The sequence below is a fragment of the Mus pahari genome, chromosome X (genome assembly GCF_900095145.1).
Source record: "Mus pahari chromosome X, PAHARI_EIJ_v1.1, whole genome shotgun sequence".
Classification (NCBI taxonomy): domain Eukaryota; kingdom Metazoa; phylum Chordata; class Mammalia; order Rodentia; family Muridae; genus Mus; species Mus pahari.
Window position 1 is genome coordinate 120,903,879 of NC_034613.1, and position 17,884 is coordinate 120,921,762.

The window sequence follows — 17,884 nt, forward strand, 5'->3', positions numbered from 1 at the left end:
GATTCCGTTACCAAGCACCCCAATACAGTGCAAGCATTCTTAAAATGCACTTGATTACAATAAACTCTACCTCTGTCATTAAAACAAATAAAGAGGACACAAATGCTTTACCTTCTTAAAAACTTTTCCATTTGGCTGCATTTCATTTTCTTCACTCAGGATCTCCCGGGTTCCAAGGCTGTCCTTCTTCCCAAACTTGGCTACAGCGTGGTCAAATAATTTATCCAGAGTATCCGCTCCAGGGATGTCTATAACAGCTAGTGAGTCGAAGTGTGTGACAGAGCGATATGGACTTCCAGGTTTGTCTGAAGTGGGCTTAGCTTTTATTCTCTTTGCCATAGCGTTTTTCTTCTTGGCATTGGTAAGAAAATACCATGGAATAAATATAAGGGCACTGTATATTGTTATTAACAAGTGGACAGGCAGCAATATAATGGTGAGCACATTTAGCTTAAGTTTCATAGTGGAAGGCTTCTAATATGGCGTTTATTTGCTGTTATTCTTTGGCTTCTTAAAGCCTTAGATTTCTGGAGAAGGCAATAATGGAAGCAGCAGTAAGAGTAGCAGTATAGCCAAGGTAATTCAATTTTAGTGTTACAGATAAAAGTTAGTAATCTTTGGAAGCCGGCAATAAAGTACACCTGTAGATAAAGATAATGAACCAGGCAGAGAATAGGAAAAACAAAAACAAAAACAAAAAAACAAAAAACAAAAGAGCATTAGCAAGTTGATAGCAATTAATTAAAATACTCAGACCTTTTATTAGTTTCTATAATTGATTCAATATGGAAAGATGAAGTAACTGGCATGAAATGTTAACATTTTCAAGTTTAGTCATTATTGACATCAACATTGTTTCGTGCAAGAAGTTCCGAATTTCTTTTTTTTTTTCTGGGTTGAGTTATAAAAGTGCTTTGTACTCTTCTCTAAATCGGGCCTGTAATAGCCATTTCATGCTCTCCTCAATGTATGAGGATGCAAAGAACACCCAAGCGATATATTATCCTTACTTGTTAAGATAAATTTCTAAAATAATACTGATCACCATCTTCTCTAAATGGAAACAATACAATTACAATTATTTCCCAGTGACTGGATGTGCACACACACAAAAATGTACCAGTTGCTTGGGAGGAGTACAGATCTGAAACAATGTTAAGTTCTAGCCCTGGGCCTATTATATTGTAGATATCTCTCTATATATATATATATATATATATATATATATATATATATATTATAAATGATTAAAAGCATATAGTCAACATACAGCCAAAGACTGTCAGTGGCTACTTTCTACTTCTTTGTATTTGCTGCCCTAAGTACAACAAATTGTCATTTGAGAATGGGGTGGTATTGTTCCTTAGGGACAGTATATAAATTTGAAGACATGCTTTATCTTCAACTATTGTCCCTGGGAATATACATACTCAAGGACTTTTTTCAAAATCTTTCTTTTCAAATTGTACTTTTTAAAATATGTCCATTATGTCTCTGGAGTTTCCATTGCTGTGAAGAAACACCATTACCACAGAAACTCTTATAAAGGGAAGAATTTAATTAGGGCTGTATTACAGTTCAGAGATTTAGTCCATTGTCATCATGGGGGGGAAGTATTGCAGGACACAGGCAGATATGGTGCAGGAGAGGTGTCTGAAAGTTCTACATCCAGATTGGCAGGCAGCAATAAGCGAATGTCACACTGGGCCTGGCTGTAGCATCTGAAACCTAAAAGCCTTCCCCCAGTAACACACTTCCTCCAAACAGACCACGCCTACTCCAACAAAGCCCCACCTCCTAATAGTGCTACTCTGAGCCTAGGGGGCCCATTTTCTTTCAAACACATTAAGAACATATTTTTTAAAATTATGAATGTGGATAGCTTGCCTGTGATTGTCTCTTAAGGCTTATAAAAGAGTAACAAAGCAACTTTGTTACAAGAAAGAAATGTTGGAAGAAGGCTGGTGACACATATCTAATAATCCTAGCAATTGGGAACTAGAGGTATGTAGATCTCCTAGTTTAAAGCCAGCTTGGTCTATGCAGTGAGTTCTAGGTTAGCCAGGACTACATAGAAAGACCATTCCTCAAAAAAAATGTGTTGGTTTAGAACTACTGCTCAAATGTGTAGAAATGAAGATGTAACCAAGTAGCAGAGTAAAGGGTAGATATCTTTAGTAATGTAGGAAAGTAGGTAAAGGAAAGGTTACTGTATTAGGCAGTTAAGAAATTCCTGATGGAAGAGTGATCTTGGGTGTTTAAAGGCTGAGCTTTGCAACAGACCCTTGACAACTTGAAGAAGTGAGTGACTAGACAGACTTGTCCAAAGAAGGCAATTTCTCAGGTTAGTGTAAATCAGAATTTAAACTTGGAAAGTCCCAAATAAATCATGCAGACCTAAAATTTGTAGGTAAAGGATGATGTCTTCCATTTGGGTTCTTGAGATGGTTTCAAGACTATCTTGAAATCATGTATATCAACTAATGAATCTGTGAGGAGAGTTCATACATTTCCCTGGGTTTTCAAAAGATTAATTTCTTAAAGGAAATTAAGGCCTGCTGATTTAGTCTGACCACAAAAGACTATTTGTTCAAGGTTACACCATGAGGTAGTGGCAGAGGCACATACTAAAACTCAGTAGCTTAAGTTTCTTACTCATTTCACCACATTGAGGTCCAGTTTACATGCAACTATCACCAATCCCTCTCAACTCTTCTTTTATCTGCTGTTAGTGCGGCATATCGCAGTGTAGTTATTAAGTGGCCGTGCTTTAGGAATGAAATTCCAGGGAGTTCTGAGTTCCTAGGATATCATAAACCTAGGATAACTTCACCTAGAATAACTCCATGGAGCCGGGTAGTGGTGGCAAGATATATATTCATTCTATATCTAGATATAAGCCTTACTAGAAGTGCCTTCTACACAATCTCTAGTTCTTGGTACAGAGATACAGATAAATATTCTGCAACTGTACTAAAATGAACTATTGTCTATAAACCTGGTATCCCAGGCAATGAGCATGCTTAATTGAGCCAGGAGATCTCAGGTCTAAGGCTCAGTGTGTACTATCAAGAGTGACTTGAAAAGCCCTGCATCAGCAGCTTCGCCTGTAAAATGGAAATACTAACTGAACTACCTACTTCACCGAGCAACCTTCTGTCTTCCTTACTTAAATCCATGGGTAATCAGAATCAGCCTCGGCCCTACTCTTGTGTTGCTTTACTGTCCCAGCTAAATCACATGCTGGGTCAACCCAAGACTCTCCCTAATCTCCACCTGTTCCCACACACCTTTGTGTGCAAGAACATATCATTGTGCTGAATGTCTCACTAGATGGTGGTACACAGAAACCATATTTAACTAGTGTACCCACTATGTTTCTCTTCTAAGCTTCCTGCCTTCTTTTCAGGTCCCCATCATTCCTCTACATGCTTATTCTTAGCTGTTTTCCTGGCATTATTTTGTAGATAAATCAAGAATAATCCAGAATCAGACTCCATAGAACCCCATAACTGTCTGGACTCACCTTCATATGTCTATGGCCATATGCTCATTTCTCTTCGGTGAACTATTAATGTTCCTCCCTCTTTATCTGGACATCATGGCTTTGTATGCCTTTCTTGATACTATGCTACTCTACTGAATCATTCTCATCCACATTTCTCTAACAGTACGGCATTCATTTCATCTTAAAAAGCATTCCTTTAGATGGGTATGTTGGTATACACCTTTAATCCCAGCACCTGGGAGGCAGAGGCAAGTGGATCTCTGAGTTCGAGGCCAGCCTGGTCTAGAGAATGAGTTCCAGGACAGCCAGAGCTACACAGAGAAACCCTGCCTCAAAAACAAATCCAAAACAAAAACAAAAGAAAACCAAACCATTCCTTCTCTTGTAGCTAACTCTCTGATTTACCTATTCTTCTTCTCATTAGAAATCCTTAAAAAGAGCTCTCTGCCTAATCTACCTATCACCCAGTTCCCACAAGTTGTCTGCTCAGGTCCTCAATAGACTCATGTCTTTGTCCCCTACCACACATCTAAAGTGCTCTGATCAGTGCCCCCAATGACATCTCCATGGTAGGACCACACAGTCAGTCAAAGCTCTGTAGTCATCTTCCTTTAATATGGCTGTTCTTTCTCTCTTCACATCACTGCTAAGACACCAGACTGAAACTATCTTCCTATCCTCTGGCATTTTCAGTCTTCCTTCTTGGTCCTCATTTCCCTGATCCCTCAATCCTACAGTGTCCAAACCTCTAAGTGCTTCCCTAGTTCCACGCACATTTGTGCTGATCTCATGTCTTCTCACAGATTGAAATATCTCATACAGTGATGACTCCTAAGTAAGCCGGAGCGTCTATCAGAAACTTCAAATCTGCATAACCCATGGCTTCCTCGATGGTTATATGTAGAAGCCAATTAAATATCTAAATTTTAGCGTGGTCAAAGCAGAGCCACTGATTCTTCTGCCACTGTAGTTTACCCAGCCTTGTACCTCTGGGTATATGCCCTGCTCCTTGAATTTCTGATTTCCCATCCAGCTATGCCCTCCTCTGGCACACTGCAGTACTCTCACATGTTCATTACTGTCTCTGGGACATACCGTATTGTGACTCGGGGCTTGTGACTCGGGGCTTTTGCACTTAATCTTTCTGCCTGAATTATTCTCCCTCTATGTTATTTCTTTAACTATTTTCCATCTTTAAACCAGTAACAGCTTTCCAACCAGACCATCTCTAGCCAGCTATTTTAAAACTCCACTTAGAAGCTTTTTGAGGGGGATTGTTGCTGGAACCTCACCAACCAGAACACCACCTCTACGTATCAGCTATTTAATAAACGTATTGAATTAGAACATATGCGGAAATGGTGTGAATTATAAACTGAAAGTATGCACAAACAAAATAACCTGAAAATACTTAACTTTTAAGAAAAAAAAATATTGTGTCAAAGTTCTAGGACACAGTGGTCTTAAAAGCCTTGGTAACTAAAACGACTCTTAGAAGTATGCTGCCCTTTCCTAAATGAAAATGTATACTGCAACCCCCATATTATTACGGTGCAAACTGAGGTGTTTTTCCTTGAAGTCAGGTGATGAATGGATTTCTGCATCAGGAAAGCACCCACTTATGGGACAGTTAATTGTGCTTTGGAAGGCTTGCTATTTGAGGTGGGAATCCTCTTCATAAATAGTTATTGAGAAGCCCTTTAAGGTGCTATCTTTACAGATATAAGAAACTCAGAGACTAAGTACAAAGTTTGCCAAAGCACAGCCGAGCCAGGACTGGACTCTAGGTTTATTAACATGCAAGTCTATACGCTTTATCTCTATTATTTGCTCATACTCGTAAGAGTGACAAACCTTATATAGGAAGAAATACTAGCAACAATTTTGAGCACTTATCTGTCCTTCATCCAAAAGCATTATTGTATGAGGCAGGAAAAAAAACCCTTTAGATATCTAGCAAATCCCAGAAGGAATCAAATACACTTTAATTTACTTTTGTTCTGATGTCGAATTTAGTTATTTCATTCCAGTTACTTCAAAAAACCCGAGACAGGTTAAACGCAAAAAGCATTAGCCATACATTCAGCTCCAAGGCCCAAAGTAAACACTCCATACTGATTAAAGTCTGAATTTAAAAGAAGAAATTTCTCCACCAGAAGCATGTCAAACAATACTAACTTATGATGATTAATGTCGACACTTTTTAAAAAAAAAAAAAAAAGGTTTAGAAAATGAACCAAACCAAGCAAGGATCAGTGAATCTGCCACCATAGTAAAAAAAACCAGCATCGTGGTTCTTTTATGCTAAAGCAGCGGTTCTCAACCTGGGGGCTGAAAAACCTTTCTATAGGGGTTGCCTAAGACCATCAGAAAACATACATGTTTATATTTTGATTCATAACAGTAGCAAAATTACAGTTATGATGCAGCAACAAAAATAATTTTACAGATGGGGGAGGGGTCACCACAGCATGAGGAGCTGTATTAAAGGGTCATAGCATTAAGAAGGTTGAGATCCACTGCACTAAGGTTTTATAAAATTGTTAAATAAGTCAATCTGAAAAATCAACAGTCAACTGTACAAATACTTTTTTACTCACATTTTCAACTCACATATTATTTATGGGTAAATTAAACATCAACTAAAGAAATTTTGCCCACAGTTGCATCTATTAAACACTAAATCACGTTAAACTGACTTAACACTAAACACAGATTAAACAGATAAGAGTACCTGCTATACTTTAAAAGATTATATTTCTACATAGATGTTGCATCACCAAGATTTTTATAAAAGGGTGGAGTCCTTTATAAAAAATATTTCACACACTATTACATTCTGACTTTGAAACATGAGAATGTTCACATACTACGTTACAGAATGAATATCTACCTATATTTGGCAAATAACATGAGATTTTTAAGGAAACGCATTACAATCTAATTTGCTTTACAGCTTAACATTAAAACTTAGAAAATGTTAATATTTTAAGACAATAAATAAATTGAGCTTTGCTAGCAAGATCTCTTGCTATCATATTATCTGCAGCACCAAATCATTCCACGAAAAAAAAAATTATCTATCTATCTATTTCAGACTCCCTGGTTAGTCTCCCCAAACTCAAGTTGAAAACAATGATCATTTTAACCAATACAAAATAATTTTTATCAAATTTAAAATTCTGTTAACTCAAACAGAAGAAAACACAACAAATTAAAACTTTGGAGAATGGGTGTGTGTACAAGCACACACACTGCCCTTTACCAACATACACAGATAACTAGTTATTGTTTTGCTTTAAAGTACTCTATGATAACAACTGCTCTTTTGAGTGTATCCCTCACAAGATCACCCAAACCTATTTACTTCATCACCTGGAGAGGCGTTAACTCCTGAAGCCGCCATCCTGCCAGTCTCTTCCCAGCTTTTCCCAGGTAAGAAAGCACCCCAGCAGCCATGGTGAAGATCCTCGTTCATGCTCTAGTATGAGCTCCCTCCCTCCCATGATGCCTTAAAAAGATCCCCAGCAGACATCAGATGTTTCATCTAGGTCATAGGATGGTATAATTGGGATCCTATCTCTGTATGTTGAAACGTGGAGATTTAGGAGTCAATGTTACTGCCTACACACTCACATCTATATGTCTCATACTCATTTTAAGGGATGAGGCATAATTGACTTTTAAATATGTATATCTCTTCAGTTGTAATTTAAGACATAATTAAGGAACGCAGAGGAGAAATATACTAGAAGGTGACACCTACTGGCAAAGCATGATATTACAATCCAAGTTCATTAACCAGGAAAACATCACGGCCAATCAAGGAGAGTAAAGGAGAAAAGAACAGGGTATACGAGATAATCCCCAAATGCCACTTTTACTTTCACAATTCATTACAAGTGCTTTGGACATTTAAAAAAATACTGAATTCTTGATTGAAAGAAGAAATCACACAAAGTCACATACAAAAAAAAAAAAAAAAGGGAAACTACTCTTAAAGTTATCATGCCCACACTAAGGTCAGGACTGGATTCCACTCGGTTCTTGCTTCTTATGTTCATGTTGCTTACCTGCCCCGTATCTCACCAAAGTGAGTAAGGCAAAGGCTATAAGGAAATTACTTTTATTTTGAAACCTATTCTAAGATAGCTGGAGCAAAGTTATGACAAATCATGGACGGCCTTCAAAGTGCTACAGGGCAGAGTCTGAAAACGTCTGAACACAACTGCCAACTTGTTGACAATTCCTACTCCTCACCTTGAGAGTATTTCTGCCCAAGCCTAGATCAACTGCTGTATGTCAGTTGCTACAAATGTGTACCTGTGTGCTTAGATAGGGGTACAACATGAAAAAGAAGGTAGTCCTCTCTGGAGAGAGAACTACAGAGGCTTGATATACTGACACCCTCCACCCCGACCCTGCCACCAATGGCAGCAATCTCTTTTCCAAAGGAAATGCTACCTACTTTGTCAACCAAACAGTAGCACAGAACCTTAGGAAACAGAAAGCTAATTCTGGCCTCCTCTGTGGCCATGTTTAAGATTCTTCTTATGCAAACTACCTAACAAGTGGCCATTGATTTAGACATGTAAGAACATTTAATCTTCTGAATTTCTTCAGGCTTGGCAATCAGTCATTAGCATGGAAGAACTACTTTGTCTTCTGTTTCAAGTTCATAACTTATGAACAATGAAACCAATTCTCAAAAGACCAGAAATACTAGACAGGCAACGTTAGAGCTGCTGAGCTGTCAAGTCAGAAACAAATGAGCCTGTCATTTCTCACCTATAAAATTAGAAAGTTGGATTCAGATTTCAACACATCAAAGTCTAGTTTTGCTTTTAAAGATAAGAGTAAGGAATGACACAGAGCTCTTTTTTTGACAGGTGTAATACCCCTACCACTTACTATGACAAATGCTCACCTCTTCGAATTGAGACGTATAGCCTTTACACTAAAGATAGCTAACATTAAATAGAGAATTCAGGCCTACTGTTTCTTTTTGCCTTGCATCCAAGTGCACTAGTAAAAACATCTCCACTGGGTAACACTGGCCTAAAAATCTACATTTGGGAACCACTGAACTAGGTAATTTTCAAGTTCTAAGTCTCAAATAGTATGACTTCAAGTGTTCTGTTGCATCTGACTCTCTGCATCCTGGTCCAGAAATACGCACCTTAGTGAAAGCCAATGCCGATATTTAAATGTGTAAACATCAGATAAATATTCACATCCATTTGACAAATAACCACTAAGGTACAATAAGCTTCAATTTCTGAGATGTGCATAAAGGGTTACAATCAATCAGCAATTGTGTGCTTTCTATCCAGCCCCCTTCTACTTGAGTGACATACGGGTAAAACTCTAGAAATTACATAAAGTAAATATATTTTCCCATTTTACTTTCCCCATTATTGCCTTTTTAACATTATAGATATTGGTAGTTCTTCCCTTAATAGCTTCAAAATGTGGATATAATTATACATTTTAAGTCCTAAAGGACAAATACTTACAGATTTCTTCTTTCACTTTTAAGAACAGGCGGCTCTCCGGTGATCTGAGTCTGCAGTGAGAGACAACATTTATTAATACAGTGACATGGGACATGAATCTTTGCTAAAGAGAGCCAGGTGATAGCTCACATTTTCTATGCCCCTTAGCTCAGGATAAGCCAGTTACCAAGGACAAAATAATCAACTACTAAGACGAGTACCTGATTCAAAGTAATAATAACAGAAGTTCAAGCAAGGGGGATTCTGAATGCTTGTGAGATCACGCCAAGCAAACAAGACAAGGTTTGTGAGCCCAGTTCATTTAAAAATGTAGAACTGCTCTTGAAATCTGTGTAATCCTCCTAGGTGTAGCTGATAGAAGTGAGCCAACTTCAGCTGTTATTATTCAAGTGCCTCTATGGAAAAACACATTTTTTTGGGGGGGGGCCATGTGTGGCCTGTCCTTGTGATTGAATAACTTACTCTCAGAGTAAGATTGAATAATCTTAACTCTCAGAGTAAAAATTGTCTGATGCTCTGAATAAAGTTAGCTATTGCATGACACTTCATCTCCCTCATTTTTATACCCTGCTCTCCCAGGTTTACCCAACTAGACTGGAGCAAGGAGAGAAGCAACACCTAGCACCAAAGAGGAAAATGAGAATAGAATGAATGGCTACCCAGCTGAGAAAAGGAAACCAAATCACATTTTCTGATCTAGCCAATCAGAGTTTCCTACACAAGAGAACTAATCCAGAACTCTCCCAGAGTCTCCCTACAAAACAGCGCCCTCTGTTCAGTCATTCTAGTCCAATAAATTAAGAAGTAATTTAATACAGGAAACCTAAATAGGTTATCACAAGCAGGTCGATTGGCAGATGATGAGAAACAGAGATGATTCTGCTAAAATTAAAAAGTAAACCTTACTCAGAATTTTTCATGAATATACAAGTGTTTTTAATAAGGAAGTTGAAATAGCTTAGCTTAACAAACTTTTCACACACTGAAAGAATGTACTATGGTTTGTTTCTACTGAATAATAGCCTGGTAAGATGGAAAAATACAGTGTCAAATGTTTACAATTATGCAAGAAAAAGAACTGAGAAACTCTAATTCACCAAAAACAAGGGAGAAAAGACATATACATAAAGCTAACAAGAGAGTTAACAGATTTTTCCAAACAAGATCCCAAAATGTTACTAACACATAGCAGTGCTGTTAAACTTCAGATAACCTTATACTTGGGAACAAACTTTAAAAACAAATCATTACAGTGTTTGGTTTGGACCCTCTCTGGAGGTAAACCAGCCTGTTGAACAATAATTTAAAAACATTCTTTGAAAAGTCAAGTAAATACTAAACATGTGATAGCATCTATTGGACATGTTCCAGGTATGACCTGGTCTCCTGTATTTAGCATCTGACGCATCAATGTTCGGTTGAAAATAAGATGTTTCAGAGACAGAGTGGAAAAATATGCTTTCAAACGTAAAAGGCAACGCAAGCCAAGCCAATTCAAAAACAATTCCCTAAGCAATAGTGGTGCTCTATACATCTTATTGAGGAAATAGATAATTCTCTATTAATAAGTGCTTGTTATTTTTTTTAAATCTCCTATCATGAAATACAGCTTAAAAGTTTAAAATACTGAGGACTGGAGAGATGGCTCCGCAGTTAAGAACACTTGACTGCTTTTCCAGAGATCCTGAGTTCAATTCCCAGCAACCACATGGCGGCTCCCAAACATCTGTCATGGGATCTGATGCAATCTTCTGGTGTGTGTCTGAAGACAGCTACAGTGTACTCATATAAAATAAAATAAATAAATATTTTTAAAAAGCTTAAAATATTGATGTCTAAAACAATTACAGTCCCTGTTATATGCACGTTTGAGTTTTACATAATCACAGCATTTATACCAAAATATTGTTTCTAGCTGTTTTAATATTTGTATGCTTTTTGTATTTTCATGCAAATTCAATATCTTCCAATTTTTCCATAACATATATAGTTGGGAGCTGGATAAAAGGCCCAATGGTAGCTAAAAGTTCTTACTGCTCTTGCAGAGGACCTGAGTTCAGTTCCCAGCACCAATATTGGGTGGCTTACAAGCACCTGTAACTCCAGTTGTTGGGGTCTACCAATGTCTCTTCTGAACTCCATGGACACTGTCCATACAAACAAATCGGAGAATGCCAGAACCAACAGGGAAAAAAATTGAAAGTTGAATCTGATAATGCATCATCTCAAAGTATTTACTCAAATATATATTGATAAAATATATTAATATTTATTACAAATAGAAAAACAAAAGCCATATATGGTGGCATACACCTTCAGGAGGATATGTAAGGTACAAGACAAGCCAATTCTACATGGCAAGTTCCAAGTCAGCCAGGGCTACATAATGAGACCCTGTCTCAGACAAACAAAACAATAATACATAGATGTAACATTTTGTTATGTTAACAAGCAAAAGTATCTACTTATATTATGTCTTAAAGAAACCATTAACTAAATGAAAAGCTAAACTGGTCATTGGAAGTGCTCTTGTTTTAGAGACTTTAATTCACGCCCTACCCAGAATTGTGTCCTAAAGGTGCCTTTGCTAGGAATACTTTCACTGACACAGGCTAAAATGCCTAAAGCTCTCCAAACAGTCCTTAAGTTGAATGGTACTATCCTGTGTTATGATCTAAAGAGCCAAGGATCAGGTCCTATTACCTCTGTACACCACCATTTTGTAAGTAGCATCAAATATTTCATAGGCTGGATAACAGAAACTAACCCCTGGTACGGGCCATTACGTCTTTCCTCACAGTTCACATCGTCCTTCATTTGTTTTAAACTAATTTTTAGGTTGGATGCTTTTTACATTCTTTTCAACAGACATTTTGAAAACATACTTCAGACGAGAGGTTATTGCTATATTTTAGAAAGATGAGAATTCATTTTAGCTAAACAAAATCTTTAGATCTTTAGTGTTGACCCACAAATTTTATTTCTCATGCTAAAACTATATATGGATTGCATATCATGACAACAGTAACTATTTCTTTGCATGGTTAAATCTGCAGTATGCTATTTATCAACTTTGAAGCCATATTTACTAATATACTAGAACCATATCTTTATCTAAGCTCTACTAACAGTCTAGTTTTAATGCCAAAAGAAACTCATCCCAACTAGTTAAGTCTATTATTACCTATTAGTTTACATAACTTCTCCCCCAGGCAATTAAACACAGCAAGCTACAGCTTTATTAAGTGTCTAAACTACAAGGTGAGTTCCAGACTTCAACTGAGACAAATTGTGGACAAATTCCACTCCTTATTAACAATGTTGGGGAATTTAGAAACCAAATAAGCAGTTATTTTAGATATAACCTTTCTGTGTGTAGCACAGGTTGGCAATCTTAATGCCCCAGCCTCCTAAGCGCTGCAATTGCAGGCCACAAAACCCCTGAAAAAATACTAGAATAGAAAGACGTGAACTCAGTTTAAAAGGGAACTCTTTTCATAGATACACCAGTGGTGCATTATGCTAAAGGAAATAAGCCAGGCATAGAAGCACCACAGAATCAAAAAGAGCCAAATTCATAGAGGATAGAACAGCAGTTTACCAGGATCTGAGAGGAAAATAAGGTTGTAGCAGCCAAAGAACATCAAGTTTCAGTTATGCAAGATAATTCCTAAAGACCTATTCTGCATATGGTGACTAGAGATAACAATACTGTCTTGTACACTTAAAATTTTTCATAGAGAACTTTTGAGAAGTATAATGGTCAGCCATATGCAAAGAATAAGATGAGAGGAAAATTCAGATGGTGGGGGACTGGTTTATTGTACAGACTGTGGTGGTAGTTTTGTGGTGTACACTCATCTGTAAACTTATCAAGCTGTACATATCATAGCACAGGATCTTATGCCCGGTCGTGATGACTCCTGCCTTTAATCCCAGAACAGGAGGCAAAGGCAGTTGAACCTCTGTGAGTCTGAGGCCAGCCTGATCTACAGAGCTAGTTCTAGGATGGCCAAGATTACACAAAGAAACCCTGTATTAAAACACACACACATAGATTCATATTCTCTCCCCACCCCACCCCCTCTCTCTCAACTTTTATATGTCAATCATGGCTCAGAAACCTTAAAAGATAGGACATTAATTCTTGTCTATTTGTAGGACAATTGTGTATGTAGCTATGATGGTTCTCCAACTTACAATGAATGCAAATGAGCATGAGCAGCAGCGAAGCCTGCAAAGCGAGTCTACATATTTCTCCATCAGAAGGCTTCTGAGCACACATTTCTTAAGATAGTTGACTTGAAGGAGCTTGACTTGTTCTGCTACCTGTGGCAGATCCTGCTTGGATCAACCACTAGGTGGGAGAAGCTCTGCATAGATGAGGACTGCCATTACATCACACCAACTCAAAACATCCTAGGCAATAAACTGCAGAACAGCAGGCACTGAACTAAGCTGCCGCCTGGCAAGGTGATTCAAGAAACAGGGTCTTATAGTTTAAAATACAGCCTATTTTACTGAACGTGTCACCAAGTCTTTACAGTCTAGGATTTACATTACTGTGCATCTACTCCCAATTCTGCTTGAACAATTTTTATCAGATAAAACAGGTAAGACTAAATTATGGTTTCATCAAATATAGGGCCAACTAGAAATAAATTGGATGCCATCAAAGTTAGATAAAAAGGAGTATTTTAAATATGACGTTAAAGTGGATAGAAATTGGCCAGGTGTGATGGTACTTGCTTTCATCCCAGCACTCAAAGAAGCAGATGTCTACATTCAAGGCTAGCCTGGTCTGCATAGCAAATTCCAGGACAACCAGGGCTACAGAGAGATGCTGTCTCAAAAAAAAAAAAAAATAGGAAGGTATAAACTCGAACATGTTTTATAAAATAGAATTTGGCGGGGGCTGGAGAGATTGCTCAGTGATTAAGAGCACTGACTGCTCTTCTAAAGGTCCTGAGTTCAATTCCCAGCAACCACATGGTAGCTCACAACCATTTGTAATGAGATCTGACGCCCTCTTGTGGTGTGTCTGAAGACAGCTATGATGTACTTATATAAATAAAATAAATCTTAAAAACCAAAAAGAAATTTGCCAATATTTATTAAGAGGCCTTAGCACACATTGTTATTAATTCATGACCTTACTCTAAGAATGCCTTTAGGAAATAATGAGAGATGGAGAGGCACACACACACACACACACACGCACACGCACACGCACACGCACACGCGCACACGCACACACACACACACACACACACACACACACACAAATAAAGTGAAATACAGTCACTGTGGTAGAGATACCAGGGAATAGGAAAGACTTCAAGTGGAGATTGGTAAAATAATGATCTGTTCATGGTATCAACTACTATACAATCACTACATGCACCCCGGTTAAAGAAGGGTATTTATAGATAGGAGAAGACCCAAGGACAAGAACAGCATCTAAGCAACACTTCAATACGGAAATGTCCAGAATTATAGGTGGCTTTTACATTTTTATCCTTAAAAAAAATAACAAAAGAAAAAAAAAACAAATAAGATGTTGTCCTTAAATTTGTTTTATTTCTTTTTAAAGCTTCCGCAGAGAATATAATCCATGTTTCACTAATAATAAGAAAGACTTTCAGTTAGTTCTAATTTATGTGGATATATTTCTCTGTGTTGATAAGTGACAATCAATATACCCCAAAGGTAAAATTTGAACCAACTTAAAAAGAAGCCAAAAGCTGATTTCAAATATACGAATACAAGTAGATAGAATAATTCCTTCTTTTTCTATTTTTTTTTTTTTAGGGTGGGGGATGAGGGGTTCAAGATGGAGTATCTCTGTGTAGCCCTGGCTGTCCTGGAACTTACTCTGTAGACCAGGCTGGCCTCAAACTCAGAAATCTGGCTGCCTTTGCCTCCTGAGTGCTGGGATTAAAATTTTGCACTACTGCCACCCGATATTTCCATCTTTCAACCAGATTTAAAGTCAAATAAACATATTTTTTCTTATTATAACTATAGTGCTGTTTGATATTCCCTATGTTAAAATGAAACTAACTGTTGCTGCAGGTCAGGGGAAGAATGCTTACCTAGTAGGCCAAGTGCCTTATTTTCATCCCTCAGCACAAATAAATGAGCAAATACTAGCAAAAAAAATTATTACTGTTGGGGTCCCACGAGTCACCCCAGAAATATTCCAACTACCACTAAATAAATAGATGGCATTAAAAAGCCAGCAACTATGAAGCTTCCCACACACAAATGAGAGTGTTAATAATGTCTGTGGAGTCCATAGCTCTATCTACCTTTCCTATTAAAACAAACAAGAATACAAATAATAGAAGACAACCACATAATACTTAATAACCCTTTTAATGCCTGTGTGTACAATACAGAGTATTGCTTTCTACACTGGTAATCAGAGGGTCTTTGAAGGGATTTCAATAGTGAACCCTTTTTTAGTACCTCTTGTTTAATATCTGGCCTCTGGAAACAAGCATACGAAACTTTGGAGACTATCACTTTACCAAATACAGTCTTGCTTTGAGGCACTGCAAGGAAATGTGATACCTTATAAATGTGTCCTGGATGACTTCACAAATTAGGACACAGAGAAAGGCTGAATCATTTCTCTCCCTCAAAGTTTTCATTTCAAAATGTTTCAGGCAGCCATAAAGTATCATTAAGTAATCTCACTTCCTGTAAGGTCAAGGCGTCTATTAAAGTGTCCTACAGTAACCTCAAGAGGGCGGTGCTGCAGGAAGTTCACAATCCTGACAACTGGGCAAGGAAGCCAAGTGCTATGCACAGGAGTTTATTGCAAAGCACAACAAGAGATTTATTCAAAACAATGTTGCATGTCCACGTTAAAGGAAACTTAGATATAACTGCACAGAAGCAACACTTGAGAAGCTAGATTCAAAAAAAAACATGATTTATCAAGAAGAGAATGAACATGATCACATCTCCAAGCTTCCCAAGGACTGTAACTGAGCTGCAGACTTGACATCCTAGAGTAGAATCAGACTCCTCCTCTTTTAGAAAAAAAAAATATTCTGAAGTTGTGTCTAGTTATCCCACACACAGAAAATACAGATGTCTGGCCACAGTACCCAAAGCTAGCCTTCACTATACTGAAAACACTTACAGGTTCAAACTCCTCTTTGAATCCACAGTCATGCATCATATGTAAGTAACAAGAGCACTAGCTACACAGCATTAACCTCACAATCTCTTCTGTCTGTCTCTCACCCCCTACTTCTTTCTCCTTTACACATGTGTGCACAACCTTATAGTCTTCCAAAATCTACAATTTTAGTTTATGTACAACTGAGCATTTACAATCCAACTAAAATCTACAATAATGCCTTGTTGATTCCAAATTAAATTCTACATCTTCAAAGTTTATATTTTATTTTATTTTTAAGGATTTATTTATTTTTTATTTGTATGAGTACACTGCAGTTGTCTTCAGACTCACACCAGAAGAATGCATTGGATCCCATGACAGATGGTTGCGAGTCACCACATGGTTGCTAGGATTTGAACTCAGGACCTCTGGAAGAACAGTCAGTGCTCTTAACCGCCGAGCCATCTCTCCAGCCCAAAAGTTTATATTTTAAGTTGAAACAAAACAGATGCACTGGAAGAAATATCTCCATTTAGTTTTATTTTTACATTCATGCAAGTTTAAAAGACAATAGTTCAAATCTTGAAACTGAATTCCAATTTAACGTTGAAAGTTAAAAAAAAAAGTTGCCAAGTTAACTTCAGAAATCAAACAAAATTTCTACCTTTGCAAATAATGAACATCTTGTGTTCTGGAGGCTATTTTGGTTAAAAAAAAAACATAACCAATCTATACTTTTCTGGAAACCTTAGCAATGCATATCAAATAATGCTTGTTTGACTACCAGCCAATGCAAAAAGACTAAAGCAAATCTGAATGTTTGTAAACTAATGCAGCCCCTATAAATGCCAGCTGCTGGAATAGTTAATAATCTAGGTCTCCAATACAGCCTCAGCATGCTAAGAAATGAGAGCAAAGAGCTCTCACCGCTCACAGGCACCGAGCTTCACCCAAGCTTAAGGAAGCCCAGATGAAGGGCAGCCAGGAGAGCAAACAGGGGTCAATATGCCACAACTAGACAGCTTATGTTCAATTACTGGCTGCACCACTTACTGGAGGTTGGTGACCTCTTAGATCCAGTTATCACAAGTATAAAATGGGGAGAACACAGCTAGTGCCCACAGCTTTTGCCATGATGAAATTACAGTTTCTCAAAAGCAATAAATTAACTTCTGGTCTTTCACCTCCTTTCCTAGCACATCATTTTGCTTCTGCCAGGAACATTCTATTCTTCCTCCTTTCCAGCTTCCTTTACGTCTTCATTTAAGCAGTTCTGATAGAAAGCCCTCTCGGACTGTCCATCTGTGTCACATGCATTTGATACTGGCCCTCAAAGCACTCTTGAGCTTAAACTTAAACTTCTGCTTATGGTCTCCTGCTTTGGTTCTCTCATCATTGAAGATGGAGGCCATGCTTCTCTTGATCACCACTGTAACACTGGGGAGCACCATACCGGTACAGGGCAGACTCCAAGTAGATGCTTAGTAAGTAGTCCTTGAATAAATATTGAATGAATTGACCAGACAGACAATGGCAAATAATGGCAAGAGGAAGTTGAGGAAGAATTCCTAAGCTACAGCCTTCATGCTACGCTGAAGTATGAGCATCTTCACATATTAGAAGAGTGTTTCTCTCTGGAAATCAGTCTGGCGGTTCCTCAGAAAATTAGACATAGTACTACCGGAGGATCCTGCTATACCTCTTCTGGGCATATACCCAGAAGAT

General features: G+C 37.7%; 1 protein-coding gene across 3 annotated transcripts in view; it reads right to left on the reverse strand.

The window, feature by feature from the left end:
- Acsl4 (acyl-CoA synthetase long chain family member 4) overlaps positions 1 to 17,884 on the reverse strand; it is a 71,772-nt gene that overhangs the window by 33,904 nt on the left and 19,984 nt on the right. Inside the window, exons 2-3 of one of the 3 annotated variants that reach the window (XM_021187745.2) lie at positions 9,025 to 9,074; positions 112 to 641 (exon numbers count right to left, since the gene is read on the reverse strand). In XM_021187745.2, coding sequence (XP_021043404.1) covers positions 112 to 462 — 351 coding nt within the window. In that variant the 5' untranslated portion in view covers positions 463 to 641; positions 9,025 to 9,074. The remainder of the gene's footprint in view (positions 1 to 111; positions 642 to 9,024; positions 9,075 to 17,884) is intronic. The other 2 variants (XM_021187746.2, XM_021187747.2) reach the window with 2 other exon arrangements.